A 17,597-nucleotide genomic window follows, 5' to 3' on the forward strand; every position below is an offset into this window, starting at 1 on the left:
TAAATAGATCTCCACAGATAAGATGGTAAAGTCAAAAACAAAAAAAGGGGGGGCTAATGAATTGGCTAGTGCTCTTGATTTATTCATATTAAATAAAGTACTTTTAAATGTTTCTGGGATGGTAAAAGGGACTTTACAGATGTGATAAGGTTAAGAATATTGAGGTGGGGAGATTATCATGGATTATCCTGGTGAGCCAAAACTGATCATATGGAATCTCAGCTGCAGAGAACCAAAGAGACAGGAGAACTCTGCAGTCACTGGCTTTATAAGACAGAGGAAGATGGTGTCATATGCAAAGGAACTCCCAGAAGCTGGAAATATTACAGGATCAGATCCTATTCTAGAGCTTCAAGAAAGGACACACAGCCTTGCTGACACTTAATTTTAGCCCAATGAGACTCATGTTTGACCTAGAGAACTGAAAGATAATAAATCTTAAGCTTTTATAAACTTTTTTCTTTAATTTATTTATGATAGTCACAGAGAGAGAGAGAGAGAGGGGGGCAGAGACACAGGCAGAGGGAGAAGCAGGCTCCATGCACCGGGAGCCCGACGTGGGACTCAATCCCGGGTCCCCAGGATCGCACCCTGGGCCAAGGGCAGGCGCTAAACTGCTGCGCCACCCAGGGATCCCAAATCTTAAGCTTTTAAGTTTGAAATTTGTTAAAGCATCGGGCAGCGCTGGTGGCTCAGCGGTTTAGCACTGCCTTTGGCCCAGGGTGCAATCCTGGAGACCTGGGACTGAGTCCCTGCAAGGAGCCTGCTTCTCCCTCTGCCTCTGTCTCTCGTGAATAAATAAATAAAATCTTTAAAAGAAAAAAAAAAGAAGAAGAAGAAATTTGTTAAAGCATCAAAAGAAAACACTGCTGAAATCACTGCAACCACTCTAATTTTGCAAAATATCAAGTGCATTAATCCAAAAAAATTTTTAATAGCTCTAAAAATTATTCATGAAACTAACTCAATTTTTAGGGACTCCAACAAATAAAACCTGTTTTAACAGGATTCTGAATCACATTTTCCCCTCTAAAACTTCTAAAATCACTTATGAAGATGCTTCACATCCTTTTGAGTGTTCATGTATGCTAAACTTAATTTAATAGCTAAAGTACATTTTATCAACTTCAATAAGCTTTCCACTCATTTTAAGACAGTTTGTGTGCCATTAAAGAAAATGTTGCCAATTAGCTTTAAAATCTCATCCATTCCAAGGACATACCAACTTCAGAGACATTATGAGCAAATATTTCTTATACAACTTATCACCTAAATATCCTGATATTAAGTAGAGAACATCTATAACCAAATTCAAATGGTTTTTCTCTCAAGCTCACTTAAATTCAATAGCTATTTCAAAAAATGCAATTCTACCACCAATCTGCAAAGTTTCAGAGGTAAGAGTGCCATCTACTGAACAACTTGCATAACTTACTTCAATCCAGATGATATGCCTCTACTAACCTTTACTAACCTTTACTAACTCGTAAAAACCTTTACTAACTCGTAAAAACCTTTACTAACTCCTAAAAACCTTTACTAACTCTAAAAACCTTTACTAACTCTAAAAACCTTTACTAACTCGTAAAAATTTTATCTACTGTCAACAAAAGCATTTTGCAAGAGACTGGTTAAAACCTTTACTAACTCGTAAAAATTTTATCTACTGTCAACTAAAGCATTTTGCAAGAGACTGGTCCCATCAGTAAAGCTGACTTTCCATAGAGGCTTAGAAAAGTCTTCAATGAATTCATTATCCTATCATCCAAAAAGCCAAATCTGATTATCTGTACTAGTAATTTGCATCTCTAGAATCATTCAGTATTTCTCTTTAATTACGGGTTAACTGTCTTTTTTATTAAATGTATTTTCAGGAATACAGTTAATACTTCGCAATTTTCTACCCTTAAATGCTTTACTAAAATTTTTCAAGTTTCAATACAGAGTTAACTTTAAATAAAAACTACAAAACTACCAAGAAATAAGAACATGGAAATATATGAAAGAAAAGGGATAATTAACCTTTCAGCTGTACAATAAATGAAAGGGCAAATTTAATATAATTCTGGCATCATTAGATGATCCTTCAAACATGAAATCTGGATGTGCAATCTGCATACTCTAAGCTTTTATGTTTATCCATTTTCCCTAAAATGTCTTCAATTTTGGAAAAAGCTTAGGAATTATTTCTCTAAAGCAGTTAGGATAAGCATTGAGGAGTAGAGAAAAGAAAAGGAAAAAGAAAGGGAAGAAAATGAGGTAAGACAAAAGTCAGGTCACTGCTAAGATCCAAGTCCAAATGTAGAAAAATGGAACAACTCCAAAGCTGAAGAAGAATAAGTGAAAATTTAGGATTAGAAAATTGTTGACCACCACCATCCACTAGCCCCTTCCTATATGGGTTACAGCCCCATCCTCACACTGAAATACATTTGGGAAAAATATATACTCATTTATAAAATGTTAATTTGGTTCTGGATTTTTAAAAAGCCCTCCTAGTGAAATGTTATTTCATAAAACAATTCCAAATGTAAAATTATTTATATTCAAAATTGCCAAGTGAGCCAACAGAGTACATTTTATAAAGGTAGTACAGATGTGCTATACACAACCTTAGCACACTGACTAGGATATTTTTCATTTTTATTTTCCATGGAGGGTAGGCAAAAGAGAATTCCTAGAGGGACCATCACTAGGTTTTCTTATGTATACATTTTTGTATACAAATATGTATATATAAGCTCCATCTATATTTATTCTAAATATTTAGAATATGATCATAAACTGCCAATGTAACAAAAACATGTCTGATCTAATTACACAGCTGCTTGAACAATATACACCTTTTACTATATGCCTTCACTACCATGCACATAGCTCAAACCCAGCTCCTGCCCCCAAAGCCAAGGGAGAAAAACGAACTAAATAATATTTTAGCAATAATTTTTGAAGATCCTAAACTAGAACGACTAACAAAAAAAATTGGTTTTTTACCATAACCGGAGGTGTAATTAGGGCCCCGACGACCTCTGCCTCTTCCACTATAAGACCTAGAACCTTGTACAGAAGAGACGGTACTTTCATCAGTGGCATATCCTTTTTCTTTTTCAGGCCCTCTGGTGGAAGAAGGTCTGAAACCCATACCAATCTGTCGTAGCTGTTCATCAATCTGTAGGCGTTCCATTCTTAGCTGTTCTACTTCCTATAAGCAAAACAAAAAAGGGTAAATATTCTATGTTGCACCATTCTTACCTTCTTTAAAGCCTACAGATAAAGCTATATTCTCTATCAATGAAAGAAGCTGTGATTTTGGCCAATTATTTGGTAAAATACAAATGGGTGCCTAGTAAATACAATTCACAAGGTCACTGCTGACGCAATTCACTAAACATTTACTAAATACCTTAGCAAGCTCCAAGTATACTAAGTGCCACAAGCATACAATAGAGAAAAAGACAAGGACTTTCCACCTTTACGGCTATGTTTAACAGACAGCATTGAAATAAACTATTCGTTGGTGCTTATGGGGCAGAATAAATGTTTCTTATGCTAGAGCAGTATTCACAGTGTGAGTTTAGTTCCTAGCACTAAATATGAATGAATGAATGAACAAATGGTGATAGACCTAATAATAACACAGTATTACCAGATTCAGCCCCTCAAGAAGTTAAAACTTTGCTGAGATACAAGTGCCATGTATGAGAGGGACTATTAATCTACTTTTCCATCAAAATGTTGACATCTGAGTTGTGGCCTAGGAGACTTGGTCATTCAGAAATTGAGGTCATTACAGAATGTGAAGGTAAGGTGACCAGACAAAGCTCCTGGCTAAAAGGTAGCAGAACACTGGAAGATAAAGCATGAGCTTTAAAATGCCAGACTGAATGGAGATTTTAAACATGAGTTTAAAAAAAAAAAATGACATCATAAGGTGTGCTTTCAAAATATTAACATAGCAGCAATGATATGAGTGACTAACAAAGTAAAACCTACCAGAGATAGAGCTGTTAGGGTATTACAAAACTTGGTAATAATAGATAAAGTAGAAAATGACAATTCCAACTTTTAATACATTATAGGCCATTTCTTTTTTTAAATCTTTGCTCTTTATCAACTCAAATAAATTATGTTAGAAACAATGGTTAAGAATTATCAAATGATGTCTGTGAGATAGACACATCTGATTCAAATACCAGTTACCAAGAAAGCCTATCTTATTCCCTGTCCTCTACCCTATTTGCATGTAAAACAACGACATAAAAACAAAGTGATTTCAGTACAACACATGTATACATATAATGTGATGACAGTCAAATTACAGCAACACAAGCGTGACCCTTTAACAGAAAGGAAAGAATATAAAACTTCAGAGAAAAAGAGGAACAATGTGCATAAGAGGCCATTCATTTTATTATGGCAACAGACCTTTTAACTTCTCATGTAGGAAAACAGGGTAAATTTGAAGCGGAATTAACAAAAAATATTTAATGACTTGAAATTTAATACAAATACAAAACTGATTTAATTTTAACATGTGAAGCAACAGTGATACAAATGTGAACAGTATACAAACCTTTAGGTAAGCAATATGATATTCTAAAAGAACTTGCACATTTCCAATGCTTTCTTTAGTGCCAACGAATACAAATGGAACCATACCCTGTAAGAAAACGAAACATCCTCAGTATTTTGTATTTTAACAAAGCTCCAGCTTAAATCTGACATACCAATATATAATACAGAAAACTTTCCTAAAATAGTGATTTACATGTACTAAAATACAAGATTTACAAATAAACTAAGAATAAAATCAATATAATTTCAAATACTGAGGTTTTCAAGAACTCACTGTATTCGCCCCACAACTTAAGTATGCTAAAAATTTAAATTGCTTTTAAAATATCAGTTTATATCAGATTTTCTAATTTCTAATTCAATCTTTCTCCACATATAAATTACCTTTTAAAGAAATTTTCCTTCAAACTGGTATAAATTTACAGACTTAGACTGCCCTGGTAGTTATGGCTTTAAAAAGATAAAGCACACTAGAGCTAGGCTATCCCTAATGTGTGCTCACGTAACAAAACTGTCAATGTCAGTACACTGGAAGGAGTGCCTCCTGACCATTTACAGAAGTGTCACATACAGAGTACAAACATTTACAAACAAATATACTTCCAGCTTTCTAATGGCTAAGGAAAATGAGTAAAAACCTAAATAAACTCTCCTAATCAATTTCAGGGTCTCTCACTTGATTCTACAGGTGAGTTCCTAACAGCTATTTAAACAGACTGGCTTAAGAGGGCATGAAAAAAAGGACTATAAGTTTAGGAAGTAAGAAGTCTTGACCCTATCCTCAGGAATTCATGGGCAGATAAGAAAGAATGTCAAATGAATGAAAAATGGAGGAGGGGTTAAAAAAAAGATCTATTATATTTTAAGCACATACCATGTTTCTAATAGTGTATTATTATCCTATATCTATATCTTATTTAATATTAAAGAGTAACTTTAAAAAATGCTCCACTTAAAAAAATTCTCCAGTTTAACCGTTGACAAAACAATTTGCCCGGTCATACCATTAGCAAGTGGGCCAGCCAATTTCATACCCAGTTACCTAATCCCAACAAACCACTTGTTACTTGCCAGAATCTCTACAATGAAAAAGGATCAAGTCCCTATTCTAAAGGCATTCGCAATTTACAGAAAAGATACTAAACATTCCTGCAATAATCTTACTGTATAGCATTAGTGGTATCAATGAAAAACATAAAAATATTAAGTAGAATGTGGATTATGCCACTCCCAGAAGTGGAAATTTAGGGGAATTCCCAAAATATTAAAGTAAATGTTAAAAACAAATAGAATTTTGCCACCAAGTAGGTAAAGAAGTCATTCCAGATGATCTGCGAGGAATAAGAGAAATACAATGCCTTGAACCTGAATTTGAGATGCTACCACCAACAGTTACCACCAAAGAAAAGGACAAGTGGGGACACAACCTTAAAGACACACTTTACAAAATATTTTAATCGCTGCTATAAAGCCATAATAAAAGATTTCAGGAAAAAATTATTACTGAATATACAAATGCGTTTCTAACAGTTATTTCAGTGAAATTCCCAGATTTTTTAAAAATGCCAATACCTGATTACTTAATATTTAATAGATTACACTGACACTACCAACTAGCACTTGGGAAAAATAAAGCAGGATCCCTGGTTCCTCATACCTTATACCCTGCCCCCGCCAAAAAATATATATATATTACACTGAGGTAAAAAATTTACACACTTAAAAAAAACTAGACAATGAAATATTAAAGGATTTCTAAATGATCTACATGTAGATAAGACCTTACCAACCAGGACAAAAAGTGCAAAAGTATTAAGTCATAAAGCAAAAGTCTTAAAAAAATACAATATAAAAAAATTTATATTGAAGGTGAAAATCAAGGAAAAAGAGTATTTGCTACGAATAGGAAAAGACAAAAGACTAGCTTTCTTAAAATGTAAAAGCTCTAACAACTTAATAAAGGCAAAAAATATGCAAAAGATGCTTAAGAGAAAACTTAAAATGTCTTAAGCATTTGGAGAGAAAACATGTACACCTTCTGGAATAGCACTAATTAAAAGTTTGATGAAACTCTATACTGGCAAGTATGTAGAAAAGAGACCCATTTCCGACACTGACGGAAGGAATGTGTGGGGAAAAATAATATCTAAATATTGAAATGCCTTTTACCCTTTGATCTAAAAAACCCACTTCCAGGAATTTACTCTGCAGTGGTAAGGGATATTTGCTGCAGCACTGTTTTTAGTAGCAAAACAAAGACATGAAAAGGCAACCGACAACAGTCTAAAATCTATTAGACACAACAGAGAGAGGAGAAATATGGACAGGACATAGATACACATTTACTTTTCACGCTATACTCTTCAGTGCTGTTCTAACCTTTATAGAACTATATTTCTCTAACAGTGAAAAACTCAAAACCAATCTTAAAAACTGAGTGGAAATATTGATTAAGCACCTAACTCTATACACTTCATAGGGCTAGAGAAAAGTAGAGAATATGAGAATTCAGACTTTCTTGATTTCAGAGTTCATAATGTGGTTGGTGAGACAATTAACATAGGTTGAGAAAATCATCCAATACACAATTATACAGATAATAATTGCTATGATACACAGGTGGGAAAGGTCATTTCAGGCTAAAGATGGGTGACCAAAGACTTCAGAGTAAATAAATTATAAACAGAGTCTATCAGCGCATTAAGACAGCTTAAATTATGAAACGGTGGCTCCCAACAACCTTCAGGTTTGTTTTAACTTGCATTGTTCTGAATATTTTTAAATCCTGCCTATTATTATAGGTTTCCAGTTTCTCTTATCATCAAAAGATATAGCAACATGCATGCGTTCTCACATGGCAACCACATTAAAGCTAATAAGCAGCACAAGCTTCTTTTATAGAAAGGGACCATGTACCCTCCTATCCCTATCTTGTGTATCCCAACTTCCTATTTAATAAACTACTTGGTTTCTTTTTTTTTTTTTTTTTTTAATTTTTTTTTTTTTAATTTTTTTATTTATTTATGATAGTCGCAGAGAGAGAGAGAGGCAGAGACACAGGCAGAGGGAGAAGCAGGCTGCATGCACCAGTAGCCCGACGTGGGATTCGATCCCGGGTCTCCAGGATCGCGCCCTGGGCCAAAGGCAGGCGCCAAACCGCTGCGCCACCCAGGGATCCCAACTACTTGGTTTCTATAAGCATTTCAGTTTCTTAACCCTGGCACAGAAATGGGAGGTAACAATAACCAAAACTGCAAACAGTAAAATACAATAAACTTATTTATCAAGAAAGTCTTAAAAGAATCAGCTTTATAACAAAATGTTAAATACTGGAAAGCAACAAGAGATTAAGACAAGGTAAAAGAAGAATAGATACTTCTACCAAGCTAAGAAATTTAGAGTTGACTAATATAATGGCCCTGATCAGTAAACATTTTGATATACAGATCAATTTTAGGAGTGGTCGTATGTCAAATGGATCATCATTATTTTATACATTAAAAAGGGGGAGTGTATAAAAGGGGAAAGTGCTAATTTTAATGACACTTTGATTTTAATCCTCCTCTCAAAGGAAATGGGAAGGAGGGCTGCTTAAAGGTTGAAATTTATAGCAATTCTGGAAGCAGTATAAGATGAAACAATCTGAGCCACAAGTACTCATTTCTGTAATACTAAGTCATGTGTTTTCCTCATTTGTTTTTTTTCTTTGCTTCTATATTGGAATTAAAATAATAAAGGAAGTGGTCCTTTAATAGGCATCTTTACGAATTCAATACTTGATGTGAGGTTATCTAGGCTAACATGACTAGTTTTTTCTTTCTTTTTCTTAAAGAAGACAAATTCTTTCCAATAGGCTAACAAGCTCTCCAAGCCGTAATCTACTGTGCAGAACTGAAGCTGCTTCCTGGGAGATAATTTAGGAGAAAATCCTTGCCTTGAGAAAATCCTTGCCTTATATTCATAGGCATATAAGCTTTAAGCCACCATAGCCACCAAAGTAAGAGATCCTTAAAATGATGAGTAAAGAACAGCATTGTAGACAAAACATTAACATGCGAGACAGAAAAAGAAATTTCAGAATGTTGGTGTCATAATTAATAGCAACACAAAAGCTTAAAAGATTTCAATTAAAAAATGATTGTTTTCAGGGAATCCCTGGGTGGCTCAGCGGTTTAGCGCCTGCCTTTGGCCCAGGGCGCGATCCTGGAATCCCAGGATCAAGTCCTGTGTCAGGCTCCCTGCAGGGAACCCGCTTCTCCCTCTGCCTGTGTCTCTGCCCTCTGTCTCTCATGAATAAATAAATAAAATCTTTAAAAAAAAAAAATTGTTTTCAGATTCTAGAAAAGGTTAAGTTTATAGTTATTTACTAAAAATTCCTTTACGACAAACTTTTAAATACAAAAAAAGAACTCTTAAAATTATCAAATTAAAACTTTTTTTCCCCCAAAAAATTTGCTTTTTACTGGAGTACTATGAAACCAAAATCCCAAGGCCTACAACTGAAAGATGACTTGTTTCTAAGCATGTAAAGCAATATTGTGGGGAACAAAAATTTTAAAAAAGAAGAAGAAAATCGGGACGCCTGGGTGGCTAAGGGGTTGAGTGTTTGCCTTCAGCTCAGGGAGTGATCCTAGAGTTCCGGGATCGAGTCCCACATCGGGCTCCCTGCATGAAGCCTGCTTCTCCCTCTGCCTGTGTCTCTCTGCCAATCTCTCTGTGAATCTCTCATGAATAAATAAAATCTTTAAAAAAAATAAGAAGAAAAAAACTCCACTGCATCAGACCCTAAGTAGTTTACTAAATACAACTCACCAAAATGATTTCTAAAATATACATTTTTTTAAATTTTTATTTATTTATGATAGTCAGAGAGAGAGAGAGAGAGAGAGAGAGAGAGAGAGAGGCAGAGACACAGGCAGAGGGAGAAGCAGGCTCCATGCACCGGGAGCCCAATGTGGGACTCGATCCCGGGTCTCCAGGATCACGCTCTGGGCCAAAGGCAGGCGCTAAACCGCTGCGCCACCCAGGGAACCCGATTTCTAATATATAAAGTAATATCGTTAAGTCAGGCAAGAACAAAACATGGTTTTAAAAAACAAAGAAAAAGGCATATTAAATTACATGTTAAAGGTGCAGCCCTGGTGGCTCAGCAGTTTAGCGCTGCCTTCAGCCCAGGGTGTGATCCTGGAGACAGGGGATCAAGTCCCATGTCAGGCTCCCTGCATGGAGCCTGCTTCTTCCTCTGCCTGTGTCTCTGCCTCTCTATCTCTCATGAATAAATAAATAAATATTAAAAAAAAAAAAAGATTTAAAAAAATTACATGTTAAATACTTACATCTTCTCTAGGTAGTTTATTTTCATTGTCTCCTTCAATCCTCACCCGAACCACACCAGATTTGTCCACTATTTCCTGAATAACTTTGCCATTTTTTCCAATTACTTTTCCTTTAATAAGAGAAAAAAATGTAACAAGTTAAAACCAATACTGCTATTCTTCCAACTCCAGCCCAAATAATTTGACTTGCTATCAAATTTAAAAAACCAAGCAAAACTCCATTTTTTTACTCTCAATATATTCACCCTGAACACTAGAGGAATTTTATCCTTGCCTCAAACTTCCTTCTCTTCAGAATGCCTAAGGTTATTATTAACTAAGATTGACACGCTGCTCACACATAAGACATTTTCCAAGTCTAAACATTTTTTAATGTGCTCTACATCATTTCAATATTTTAAAATACCAATGCAACCCATTCCAAAACTATGGACATACAAGGCAAAAGAAACACTTTATTTCGGCATTAATCATATCAATTTGTTTATATTAACAAATTCAATCTTACTTTCATATTCAAGTTGCTATTCGAACAAAACACATCTATAACTTGAAGATACTTTTAAAATGAATACTCTCTTCAATGAAATGTTTGCACTTAACATTTTTCACCAAGTACTTCATAGCTATACAAATACATATAGTATGTATACAGTATGCTATCTTCCTAGGTATGAAATACTATATATTGACATAAAATCCAAATAATTTACCTTCTACCACACTTAACGTGTATCAAACAGCAGTTACGGAGTATCCAATAACTAAAAGAGAAACTAAAAGGGGGGTAGGAAATTCTCTCCCTCTTAGGAACTTACTCTTCTTACAAAGATAGCAAATTTGTAAAATAGTAAAGCAATACTGGATAAGGTTACCTGATAACAGAAGTAAATATTCATGTAACCTTCCCTGTATGAAACAGATGTATCCCTTATAAAAGTTAACTCCAAATCACTCTTTTTTAAGTAAATCAGCAATCTATTTCCAAAGTAAGTTAATTTTGGTTGAAACGGGTTAAAAATGGAAGTTTTTCCTATTGCATGCTTGAGAAGACAGTTTCCACTGACAAATAAATAAGGGAAGAGTAAATGGGTCAATATAGCAAACACACCATTATAAGATTTTTTTTTTAAGATTTTCTAACCCTATTCTCAAACCTCCTTCCCCACTAATAACCCTAAATTTAAAAGCAGCAATTAAACAGGTAAAAAGAAAAACAGAGGAGGACAGGGAATTCACATGATGTAGGTAGGTCTTCTCTGAGCAGCCCTAGCAGCAGTATATAAAAGCAACCTTCATTGTTAACACAGTGAAGCTCAAGCAGCAACTCCATCCTTGACCCTGCTAAAAATAAGCAAATATCTTTCGAAACATCAAAAATCAGATTGATATATCATAATCCCTCCCCCAGAATCTTTGCCCCTTCCTTCTATTAACTATACCAGTGGTGAGTGTACATCCATCACCTTTCTGGGGGTCTGTGGCAGGGACCTACCTGAATGTTTTATTTAGTCCCACCAGAGACCGTCAATATTTTAACTGATCATTTCCAAAGTTTAAATTCCAAAGCATATTGACAAACTGAAGCAGACCTGTAGTATAAATTGAGCACTGAGCATAAATGCTGAAGGGACAGAGTAAAGAAGTGATTAAGGAAGGCTTCCAGGAGGTGAAACGTTTCATTTTTAAATCAATGTTCACATATTTTTCTTTTGACTTAGGAGGGGAGGAAATGGTCGGGGTCTAGAACTCTTAGAGCCTGAATATATAAGAGAATTCTCTTGAACTTACCCACCAAGTAGTCCTCATTCCCTTTTACTCCTCAGTCCACTTTCTTTTTCACTTGTACTAAGAATGTACTATTTTTCAAAAGACTGCTTCACCCATAAAATATTTTGGAGGGAAATGTAGTATTATTATATACAACAACCAAGAAATCTTCACACTACCTCAGAGTATTTCACCAATGTATACAATGGTTATACTAATGTATATTTTCTAAAGGGTCCCAAATAACCCAAATCACCAAAGCAAACCAAGAGAGTAGAGGAAAAAATAGACAGGATCGGTACTCACATCACTGCACAGATAAATGAATAAAGAGAAAAACCAGAGAACTACAAATAATTCCAATTTCCTTATTTCTGAAGTATCAGGAATTTTTACTCAAATTTAACACTACCACAAATTCTGTAGGACCAACTCTATCTTCTATAGAATCAGGTTGAAAAGAACTCTAATTTCCTTGCACACCCTCATCTCCAAATCATTTTTACAAGTAAAAAAACCTAAGTTAAATTATGTTCTATAAAGCAGCAAGCACAATGTTAACTCCTAATAAGTATCAATAATTGTGATTTAAAGAAAATAGGGGATTCATTTTCCAAAGCAGCTTGTCAAAAGTAATTTCACTGGACAATGATAAACATTTGATAATACTTTGTATCTTAATGTGTTAGAATTATATAAAGCTTCTTCAAGCTTTTTCAACATCTCAACTCATCATACCAGCAGTTCAATCTACAGTGAACAAGAACAAATAAAATGGAGCTTACTTATTTGGTAGTATGTCATACCTATTCAAAAGCTTGGGTAAAGGTAAGAAGCAAACTAACAGTAAAAAAAACAAGAAAACTGTCCAAGCTCTTGTGCTGTAGATTAACTGTCCCAGAGTATACAAACTTGTTACTGGTCAAAACAAACATCTTTTTACAGTGGAAACTTGGGGCATTTTACCTACAGCTAAAAAAATTTTTTTAAAAAAAGATAAGATTTGATAAATAGAACACCTTAAACATAAAATCATTCCCTAAAGGCAAAACAGGTATAATTATGTACAAATAGAGTCCAAAGGGCTCTGTTTCAGTAAGGTCAAGAAACTAATAGTGGACAAAAACTCAAGCCCCTCCTAGGAAATGCCTCTGCTGCTTTATGTTAATGCTTACTTTTATAATAAATGTTTAAGATAATTACGGAGTATTAATACATGACCAAAATTTTCCCATTTATCTCAAACAGCATTTAAAAGGATAACACACAGATGTAGAGGGTATTAATAACAAAGCTATTAAACAACTCATCCCAAGCTATAAAGCTCCTTTAACTACAGCTTAAAACTCAAAACCTTGTCACTTAACTTACAACCCATGGGTTAATAATTTCCATTAATGGTGTCAGATACTTAATAATGAAACTTCCCCTATCATCATAACCATCCTTCTCTCCTGCCCATGACTTCTTATCATATTCTATGCCTTTGCAACAACCAAGTATTATTTATTCAAGGCCTACTGTGTAGAAGTTTATTTCCCTATTGTTAGTCCACTTACTTTCTCTTTTGCACTAAACAAAAAATAAATATCACAAACACCTTCTCAAAAAATACTATGACAATTTTGATTGACATATATGAGAGATAAAAATATATTAAGTGAATGGAGTATAAGTAGAGCAAACCTAAGTGGTCAGATGGCTTTTAAAAAAAATGTAGTGACACACTTATTAAAATCATGGTCTTATTAGTGAGTCAACCTGTATAGAAGAAAATTACTTTTTAATATGACAATAATGAGATACTAGTCATATACTACATTACTAAAAAGTGAAAACAACTATCAAATACTCCATATAACTACAAATAAAATACATCAAACAAAATTAAATTTCAATTAAATTACCATAGAGAATTAGTAACATTTAACTTATTTAACATTTAGCAGAATACCTACCAACAAGATTCCTAGGAACCTGAATAAAATCCTCCACGAATTCCAAGAAACCTCTAGCCTTTTTTACAGCATCAGCACTCTGCAAGAACAATAAACATAAAATAAAATCCTAATCCAAAACAAAAACACAAAAAATGAAAAATTCTGAATTATGCTCTAGTACAAGATTCTGCTCAGCCCACTAAAGTGACATTTCAGGTCAAGTAATTCATGAAGTACTTTAAAAAATATTATTAAAGCATTAAGGGGAAAAAAAAACAGACTATGAGAACATCTCTAAGGGAAAGGGGGGAAAAACAATATGCCCTTTTAAGTTCCTATGAAAACAGCAAAGAGTTTAGCTTACTTACAGTAGCCAAACTTTAACCCAATCCTTAAAATATTTGGTCCGTACTTCAGTGTTAAATTTCTCTAGATGAATGTTAAATACAAATTATTCATATTGTCTATACCGTCTGCACTGTTTTTTCATTCTCAACATAATTTTTAAAAGCGGGTTTTGTGGAGATGCATATTTTTTAAGAAGTACTTATTGATAAAATCATTGAAAGTCCTAACTTCTAATGGGTATAATTTAAAAAGACTAGAAGATTGGAGAAGGGAGCCCTTCTAAAGGGAATCGGTAGTTCTCAGGAAGTTACCTTCCACTTTTACGGTTTTGGTTTTTTTTAAGATTTTATTTATTTATTCATGAAAGTGGGGGTGGGAGGGCAGAGACATAGGCAGAGGGAGACACAGGCTCCGTATGGGGAGCTGGATTGAGACTTGATCCCTGGACCCCAGGATAACGCCGAGCCAAAGGCAGACAGACGTTCAACCCCTGAGCCACCCAGGTGCCCAGTTTGTTCTTCAGTAACGACAAAGTGTACTGTGGGCTCATCATCATATATAACACAAATATATCTTTTAAATGTTTTTAATCCTTTCCAACTGTAATGTAAGCACTACTCATTTTATATTGAGGAAAATTATGCAGGGAAGTTAAGTAACTTTCAGCAAGTTCACTCCAAGTGATAGAAGCAATTCCTATCCAGGCAGTGTGGCTCCAAAGCCTTTTAATTACTGTATACTGGCCATGTCTCAAGTTTCAGAAATGAAAAATGAATTCTAGTCAGATTCACTATATGACCCAGCTTTTCATGAGAAGAGCTTTGTATGAATAGTTAAGACTTCAGAGGTGCCTAGTGCCTCAGTCAGTTAAGTGTCTGCCTTCCACTCAGGTCATGATCCCATGGTCTTGGATCAAGCCCATGCTGGGCTCCCTGCTCAGAGTCCGACTCTCCCTCTCCCTCTCCATATCTGTCCCTCCTCCTCATTTGTGCTCTTATGCTTGTGTGCACACACGTGCTACTAAATAAAAATCAAAAAAAAAAAAAAAGACTTGAAATTATCACCCCCAAAACTCATCCATTTATTCTAATGCAAAGGATGGTCGTAATGAAAAGTCTGAATTATTTTTGAGATTATTATTTTCTAGTACACACAAATGTCACAATTAACCAATGACAAAACATTAAATTCAAGTTCTTCAAAAGCTCCATTATATGCTATTTACAACTGACAGTGCCTGACACACAGTAAGCACTCCAAAAAAAAAAAAAAAAGGCGAATTATATGTAAAGCACATAAAATGGAGTTAAAATCAGAAGCAGGGGATGCCTGGGTGGCTCAGCGGTTTAGCACCTGCCTTTGGCTCAGGGCATGATTCTGGCATCCCGGGATCAAGTCCCACATCGAGCTCCCTGCATAGAGCCTGCCTCTCTGTTTTTCTCATGAATATATAAAATCTTTTTTAAAAATTAAAAAATAAAAAAAATCAGAAGCAGCTGGTTAAACGTCTGATAACAGTACACATTACTCAGTAAACCTTTTATTGTCCATAATACAATATTACTTTCAATCCATCTGTACGCATGTAATGATTACTACAGTTGACTGATTTTTAAACTATTTCACTGGGAAATTAAAATTCCAAATAAAATATGATCGAACAATAGTTAAAATAAAGTTACCAAAGAAAATTTTTTTTTAAATAATGTTATTATGGTGAGGGACAAATAATACCTTACCTCTCCATAGATTCTAAATGTTCCAGTATCTTCATCTAGCTCAATAGCTGTAACTCCAGGAACCTTCCTAGCTTGCTGTATGTTACTACCATGTGTTCCAATTGCCAGGCCCATTAAATCTTCTCTCACAACAAATTCCTCATGAAAAGCTGCTGCAAGTTGCTTTGTGCACTAGTAAAAGAGATATATTAGAATCTATATTACAAAAAGACCAAAATATTTTTTTTGTATGCCGTTTGTGGTATTCATAGTAATCAGGAAGAAGCAGCAAACCAAATCTGACTGAACAGATAAACAAAATGAGATATAAGCATACAAAATTATTCAGCCTTCAAAAGGAAACTCTGACACAGGCTACAATATGGATTGAAGACAATGAACTTAGTAAAAATAAGTTGGGAACAACAACAACAAAACTAATACTGTATGATCCCACCTACATGAGGTTTCTAGAAGTAGACAGATTTATAGAAACAAAGTAGAATGCTGGTTGCCTGAGGTGGGGGGAAGGGGATATGGGAAATCGTCTAATGGATATAGTTTCAGTTTTGCAAAATGAAAAGTTGTGGAAATTGGTTAACAACATGAATAGTCTTAACACTACTCGAATGCACACTTAAAAATGGTTTAAGATAGTAAATTTTATGTTGCATTTTACCATAATTAAAAAAAAAACAAAAAGAACTAAGGAAAAATATAAGATACTCATTTGGGATATAAATAGAAGGGGAAAAAAGTTTGATAAAGTCTATCTAATCATGATCACAGAAAATAATAATTCTATAACAATTTTCTAGAATTATTGATGCAAGGAGTTCTCCAATTCAGATGATTCATTTTTCAAAACTCACTCACGTATTCCCTTGTTTGGAAATTTTAAATTAGTAGGGGTATTTAGAAATTTGTCCTAAAGACAAACATACCTCAATTTCTCTAAGATCTGAATGTGGTGCATTGGGAGAAGGGGTCTCCTAACAGTGTGTCAATGAAGAATAGGAGAAAACAGAGTACCTTAGGATGGGACAGAAAAGCAACAACAGGCTTCTTTTTTAAAACTTATATCTACATGCCCTCCTCTCCGCTTACATTAGTTATTATAGTGAACTAGTTACTAATGGAAATGTGTTATAAATGACAGCTGACAGGGTAGTAAAAAAGGTGAAGGACAGAGTAAAGAAAAAGTAGTAATACAGTTCTACTAGATATTCCCACTGAATTTCTAAGTTCTGTGACACTTGTTATCTAAGTCCTAACAAAAAACTCAACAGGTATTTAGCAAATGAAGGCTACGTTTGGGGGAAAGTAACAGAAAAAAATAATTGCTCTAAAGGTACAATGACTCCTATTAGCCACAAAATAGGTCCCAACTTCTTGGCTTACCTAACAATCAAGCAGTTTGAGCCAGGGAACTTGAATAATATACTTATGAAATTAAACAGGATACACAAAAAACCTTTTGAATAAACCCACTTACTTCTAAATGCTTAGTGGCCTCTTCATTTCTGGACATAAGCATCAACTTTGTACGAATACTTCGCAAATGCATGTCACTTAAAATATTTACTCTCTTCACAGTTGCTTCACTGGCAGACTATGAACAAAGAAATTAATCACTCAAAAATCGTATTTTTTAAGGTAATACGAACAAGGACCTTCCACATAAAGTCTTCCTTGATTCTTATCTACTACACTTCTCTCCTCACCCACCATTCCTCCTCTCACAGGAGGAATTTACCCCCCTTTACTGAATTCTCATATTTAGTTCTGCTATTTAAATTATGATGGGGGAGAGGGATGGGAGCCGGGAAGGATCTAGATTCCCATACATTAAGAATTTCATATTGTTAAGAATATCATATTGATCTTTTTCCTTACTCCATGAAAAATAG

The 17,597-nt window shown here is 34.6% G+C and overlaps 1 protein-coding gene across 6 annotated transcripts in view; it reads right to left on the minus strand.

The window, feature by feature from the left end:
* FXR1 (FMR1 autosomal homolog 1) overlaps positions 1 to 17,597 on the minus strand; it is a 64,978-nt gene that overhangs the window by 10,036 nt on the left and 37,345 nt on the right. For 4 of the 6 annotated variants that reach the window (XM_041732052.1, XM_041732051.1, XM_041732057.1 and 1 more), the window contains exons 7-12: positions 17,183 to 17,299; positions 15,709 to 15,879; positions 13,640 to 13,718; positions 9,912 to 10,021; positions 4,574 to 4,660; positions 2,995 to 3,202 (exon numbers count right to left, since the gene is read on the minus strand). In XM_041732052.1, the coding sequence (XP_041587986.1) occupies positions 2,995 to 3,202; positions 4,574 to 4,660; positions 9,912 to 10,021; positions 13,640 to 13,718; positions 15,709 to 15,879; positions 17,183 to 17,299 (772 nt within the window). The remainder of the gene's footprint in view (positions 1 to 2,994; positions 3,203 to 4,573; positions 4,661 to 9,911; positions 10,022 to 13,639; positions 13,719 to 15,708; positions 15,880 to 17,182; positions 17,300 to 17,597) is intronic. The other 2 variants (XM_041732054.1, XM_041732053.1) reach the window with 1 other exon arrangement.

The sequence above is a fragment of the Vulpes lagopus genome, chromosome 17 (assembly GCF_018345385.1).
Source record: "Vulpes lagopus strain Blue_001 chromosome 17, ASM1834538v1, whole genome shotgun sequence".
NCBI lineage: Eukaryota > Metazoa > Chordata > Mammalia > Carnivora > Canidae > Vulpes > Vulpes lagopus.